This window comes from Austrofundulus limnaeus, unplaced genomic scaffold (genome assembly GCF_001266775.1).
Source record: "Austrofundulus limnaeus strain Quisiro unplaced genomic scaffold, Austrofundulus_limnaeus-1.0 Scaffold14, whole genome shotgun sequence".
NCBI lineage: Eukaryota > Metazoa > Chordata > Actinopteri > Cyprinodontiformes > Rivulidae > Austrofundulus > Austrofundulus limnaeus.
Genome location: NW_013952416.1, coordinates 1,447,207 through 1,453,285, shown reverse-complemented (window position 1 = coordinate 1,453,285; position 6,079 = coordinate 1,447,207). Strand labels below are relative to the sequence as shown.

The 6,079-nt window shown below is 36.6% G+C and overlaps 1 protein-coding gene across 1 annotated transcript in view; it reads right to left on the bottom strand.

The window, feature by feature from the left end:
* Positions 1-155: 155 nt before the first annotated feature.
* slc35d2 (solute carrier family 35 member D2) overlaps positions 156-6,079 on the bottom strand; it is a 6,900-nt gene continuing 976 nt past the window's right edge. Inside the window, exons 5-12 of the mRNA XM_014002655.1 lie at positions 5,904-5,975; positions 4,174-4,242; positions 3,962-4,064; positions 3,262-3,354; positions 3,096-3,163; positions 2,906-2,984; positions 905-987; positions 156-768 (exon numbers count right to left, since the gene is read on the bottom strand). Coding sequence (XP_013858109.1) covers positions 651-768; positions 905-987; positions 2,906-2,984; positions 3,096-3,163; positions 3,262-3,354; positions 3,962-4,064; positions 4,174-4,242; positions 5,904-5,975 — 685 coding nt within the window. The 3' untranslated portion in view covers positions 156-650. The remainder of the gene's footprint in view (positions 769-904; positions 988-2,905; positions 2,985-3,095; positions 3,164-3,261; positions 3,355-3,961; positions 4,065-4,173; positions 4,243-5,903; positions 5,976-6,079) is intronic.

Sequence of the window (6,079 nt, the reverse complement as noted above, 5' to 3'; positions counted from 1 at the left end):
ACACTGTACACCCCCCCTCCCCCACCCCAATCCAGGATGTTTTGCCTCTGGTTGGTAATTTTTCTAAGCTCTGTGCCAATTTAATCTGGTTTTAAAATTCTCCTTTATGGCAAACAAATCAGTTTTAATCAGAACAAAAAAGCCAAATGATTTCCTTTTTTTTTTGTGCCCAGATTTTAGTATGTTTGACCCATTAGTTTGTTGTGTGGTTCATGGAAATGATGGCATATAATATATAAATCTAGTGTTTGTAGAAAATTTGAGTGCGCACACTTATTTACAGAAAGCTTTGACGTAGGTTTTATTTAGCTTCTAACATCTGCCAGCAGTTTCTTTGTTCGTATTCATAGAGTGAACCTGCTTGCTGGTAAACACTTTTTATCACCCATTTTAGTTTAAAAACAAATAAATAAACCAAGATTTATCTGACGGGCTGTCCACACTGTTCTATCATTGTTGATCATCAATAAACATTCACTGAATTAAACCCAGAGTTTGTGCTGATTCATCCACAGGGTTTGGAATAAATAACATCACGTGCATTTATGAGGGCATAAATTTATAGATGTATTATAAATACATAAATGCAAACTGAATATGATGCTTCAACATGAAGCAGAATGATGCCACCTAGTGGTGAAAGGTAAAAATCAGTGTTTCCTCAAGTCTTCAGGAGCGTGAACCTTCAGCTCTTGCAGTCTTGCTGCATCATCTCCAGATGATTTGTTGTTAAAAGCCAGATATGAATAAATGAGTCCACCTGACATGCTGTAAAGAAAAGAGAAATATCAGAATGTATGTATGCAGATACTTGTACTTAAAAGCGGATGAACCAGATTTTCAAGGTATTAAGAGTAGGACTAGCTGACAAAATAACGTTCAATTCAAGTCAAAAAGTTCATACCAAATGCTGAGGCCGAGGAAGTTCTTCCATGAGAAAATATAATCTCCACCCACGAAGATGCCAACATAAGCTACAGCAACATTCTGAGAAAGGAAAAACTAATACAAGTTAGAATAAATGTGGCTAAACCCACTCTAACCTTTAGCAGCAAATAAAACAACTTGGCATTTAGGCCTCTTAAAAACACAACTGATGGACATTTTTTAAACTCCCAAGATGAAATAAATGGGAAAAAGCCATTTTAACAATACTGAAAAGAAATTTTGACATGTTCGTAACCAGATAGAAAATACACCAATACTTGAACGTTTGAATATGAAAAGAAGTCTTCAATGCATTTTTTCCGTGCATTCAGCAAAACACTTCAGGAAGGAAATTCATTATATCRTTTTCTTCAGGACCTGACTCTGCCTATTTTCACTGCATCATTAAAATGAGCCAACCTACGGCTGAAACCAGGTCCTCATACATATTTCCTTCCCTAGTGTCAAAATCAACTTTTTTTTTATTGTGCGTTGTAGTGTGTCCAGGCATGCATCTAAACTAACAGTACCTCCTGCCCTGGGCAACCATGTTTTATAGCCACCCCAGACCCTTCTGTGCATAAACGTAAGGATGCACCCATTTGAAAATTTCAGCCGATATCGATATCCGATATAATTTTTGCGGTTATGCGGCCGATAACCGATATTGACCGATAWRACACAAACACAAATTATATTATACATATACACACAAACACACTTGGGTCTTTTTTTGATACCGTAAATATCGACCAAACCTCTGACATGACTCTACTTCAGTTATTCCTGGCTGCGCAGCATCAGTATCACYATCATGATCAAACAGATGCTGCTCAACCAACCATCCCCCGTCCCAAAACAGAAACACAAAGCTAAAAAGTGGGAAATACATGAGTTAATTGGGAAATTATTAATTGTTAGTTAGTTAGTTAATTGGGAAATTAATTAATTGGGAATTAATTAATTGGGAAGTTAATTGGGTAGTTAGTTAGTTAATTGGGAAATTATTTTTAAATTAATTGGGAGTTATGTGGGAAATACATAAGTTAGTTATCTGATGTTAATATAGGCCCAGTTTTACATATCGGACTGATACAATATTCTAAAAAATGACCAATATTGTTTGATACCGATATTAAGGCCGATATATCMTGCATCCCTGCATAAAATCATCAATTTAATCACAAAAATAATCACACAAAGAAAATACCATTATTCAACTTAGAAAAGACTATAAAATGTGTAGTGCTTTTAAAAATCAGTAGTAAACAAACCCAAATAAATTTCTTCATGTACRGTATGTAGGGCTGCCACAAACGATTATTTTAATAATCGATTAATCACGATTATTTATTCGATTAGTTGACTAATCGGATCATACATTAATTGAATATAAAGCATAGAGCTTATCACGCCAGAATGCAGCTGCTATTATATAACCATCGTTAGATTTTAGCTATATGCTAACTAAAATAATTGCTGTGGAAGGTAAGTTCTGCTCTGCAGATATTRCACAGGTTTCTCTTTCATTTTCTTAAAATGATCCCACACTTTGAGCTCTGTTGTCAGGTAGCCATGATACCAGAGCCTGTCTGTATAATGTCTTGTGACGTCCACAGCCTACCCCAGTTACCACTACTGTGCATGTGTGTCAAGGACAGAAAGGCAGATGTGACAGTGGAAGGTGTCAAAGCAGTTTGGAGAGAAAAACAAAGTAAAAAACAACAAAAAAAAAAACGATTGATTATTAAATTAGTCATCGATTATTTTAATAATCCATTAGTCGTCGATTAATCGATTAATCGTGGCAGCCCTAACAGTATGTAAATTAGTCTCATACTGGTTCAAATATAGGCAACCAAACTTCATACAAATGCTTCTTTGTCTGACTGAATGGCTGCAAAAGTATCTGCTGTGTGATGATTGTTACACTGATTGCTCTGAAATGACAGTAAGCACATCAGCATACGTCTCCTACCTTTATGGCCCCAACTACTGTGGTAGTGAGCGCCGAGTTATAGTAGCTGCACAGAACTATGGAGTACATCAAAACAAACCTGAAAACACAAGATACAAGTAGAAAGAAAAACTATTTAATGTGAAGCAATTCTCRTTAAAAGCATTGTTTGCAAAGCTGCTGAACAGTTCAGAGTTACTGTGACRTGTACCCCATGAAGCAGGACATGAGGAAACAGGAAACAAATGTGACTTTGGTCCAGCCGTTAAATGTGGCTGCCTGAGAATAAAAACAAAACAAARCAAAACACAAAAGTCATTTAAATAAAAGGAAGTGAATAGAATACAAACACAATCAGTTACAGGTGCTGTTAGGACCTTGTGTAGATCTCCAGTCGCTGCACACGCCAAGAGGGTGGGGAAGACGATGATGAGTGCATTGTAAAATAAAACGCCATACTTTCCAAGTTCCTGGGGGCAAACAAGAAAATAATAATAATATTAATAATAATTACAGGCAAAGCGCCTGTGACATCAAATTTATGTCATAAATTTTAATTCACTTTTGGAAAGGCAACACTGATAACACATTGCAAAACAAATTCCACGCCGCTGAGATGAACAGTTGTTGAGATATTTGCATGTAAAGCAACAGGAAGTGATGTCAAAGGGGAATGTCTGCATGCGAGCAGAGCATTGATAAAATGTCTGACAACACAGACTGTAGAGAAGAATCTGACGTTTCTTTAGATCATTGTAAATACAGAGAGACGAAGAAGAGCGAGAGTTCAAACAACGTTTCAATAAGCAACGATCAGAGTGAGAGGGTTTTCTTTCTTAAAGAGCTCCCCTTTGATGTCACTTCCTGTTTCATTTTGGCTGAGCTAAATCCAAAAGAAAATAAAGAAAATATGCTGGTTATGTGACAAAATGGGTAAAATCGTGTTTATTATGCCAAGTTTCTTCAATATAAAAATGATTTCTTCGACTTTCTGTATTTGAAGGATACGCACGCCACAGGCTCTTTAAACGAATACGCATAATGAGACTGAACAATCCACTGTGCAGCCATTTCTACCTGATCGCCCAGTTTCTTCTTGGTGTAAACGCCGCTGGCTGCGGTGAAGGCGTCGTTGAGCAGAATGAAGGTGTAGCCTTCCACCTCGAAGGCCAAGTCAGAGCTGAGGAAGATGAAGGGAAAAACAGAAAACACGTACAGCCTGTAAAAGAGTCTGTTAAAACGACTAATTACATTTAAACATATTTATATAAACCGTATTTGTTCTGTACCTTGCAGCCACCAAGGCACCAAAAACTATAGCCGCCACGCTGTAAACAATATGCTTTGGAAACGTTTTCCTGAAAAAGAAAGAATTCTTATTGTATGATTATATTTAATCTAAGGAAATTTCGGCAGATTAAGTCCCTTAAATTTGCCCAAAAAAAGCTTTAACACAAGTGTCGGAGTTTATCAGATACGTTTGTTAAATCTGTCAGAGCTAGATGAGCAGAAGGACAACGAAGGGAAAGATTCACACACCAGCAGAGCTCCTGCTGAACAATTTATTCAGCGAAGTTTCGGGCCACTAGCAAGCTCGAAAAAAAAAAAAAACAGATTTAAACTGTCGTAATTCATCTGCTCAAAACATACACACATCAGCATTTTAAATCATCTCAAAAAGCAGCCCGAAATATTTAAAAAAATTATTTAAGATTACAAACTAAGAGATGTTATCACAAATTTTTAATTTCTTTTTATGTTTTTCGGCTCCCTTTTAGTGGTGTCCAGTTCTGGTCCTCGGAGCCGCTATCCTCTGCTCCAACACACCTGTTTTAMATGAATGTGTGATTAACGAGCTTCTGCAGAAACTGAGGATGATTTGCAGGCCAAAGTCGAAAGTTGCAGCAARGGAAACAACAAAAACATGAAGGATGGTGGGCCCTGAGGACCAGGACTGGACACGTGTGGTCTAAAATCAGACTCTTTATTTAAACCTTCTGTGGATCAAGTTTCACATGTAGGGAGAGTTTAGATCAGATTTTAAGGTCTTAATACCTTAATGAACAAGATTTCGTTTTCCTTAATAAAATGCATGAAAACTGGGCGTGTTTTGCAATATCTTTTAGCTTCCAACCCACAAAATAATCACGACAAATGCTTGAGACGCCATCCAATTAATTACGCAAACTTTGTGATTTATCCTGTACAACAAAACACAGCATTTTATCAACTATAATATTAATTTAGGACTACTTTTTATTCTGGGTGACAATTATGGTGAAATAAAACACAACAAGCAGTCACTTTTAAACGCAACGTACAGTCGGTACACACGCCTCCTCACCTGAGCGACAAAGAGAACGGCCGATGGATGAGTGTGTGATTTAGTAGTTTGAAATTAATTTTAAAACATTTTCAACACAACACACACACACATCTTCTCAACACAAGATGACACAGCATTTATGAGCATCTCAATATTTGTACTGGAATAGATTTTTTTCAAATTACTTCGTATTTATATTTCGTATGGATGGTTACAGGTGAACATGATTTAGAAACTGATTTTTTTAAACTGACAAATCCTCTAAAATATCAGAAATAAAGACAGACCAAAAAAAAAATAATCAAAAATTTAAAAATAAATAAACATTGCCTGTAGATTAATCCATAAAGACAATAATTTACCCCCAGAATTAATCTAAAAATGCATATAACTTACACTCTGTGTATGTAGTGTGTTATATATAGTGTGTAACAATGCTTATATGCACTTGCAGAGTGCATATAAGCACTCTGCAAGCATATAAGTTGTTACACACCTGTAACAACTCAGGTGTGTACTGTAATATACACACCTGAGTGTGAATATCTTCTTCCCACACTGGGGCCTTGACTCCAAGGTTGACAACCACTGTTTTAATTAACAACATTTTTYCTCCTTTCTTCAACACTTTCTACTAGWTAATCRWATGTTACCCTATATTTAAGCCATTTAAACCAATCAGAGACATCTTACCTCAGTATATACGCTTCCAGAATCATCGTCATCAGGATGGTGAAYTTCCGTAACACTGTAAACATGGGTAAACTGTGGAAGACATGGTTTGAAGACACCATAAGTCAGCGTTTCCCAAAGTTGGGGTCGGGACCCAAAGTGGGGTCCCGAAACATCAAGGTGGGGTCCTGAAAAGA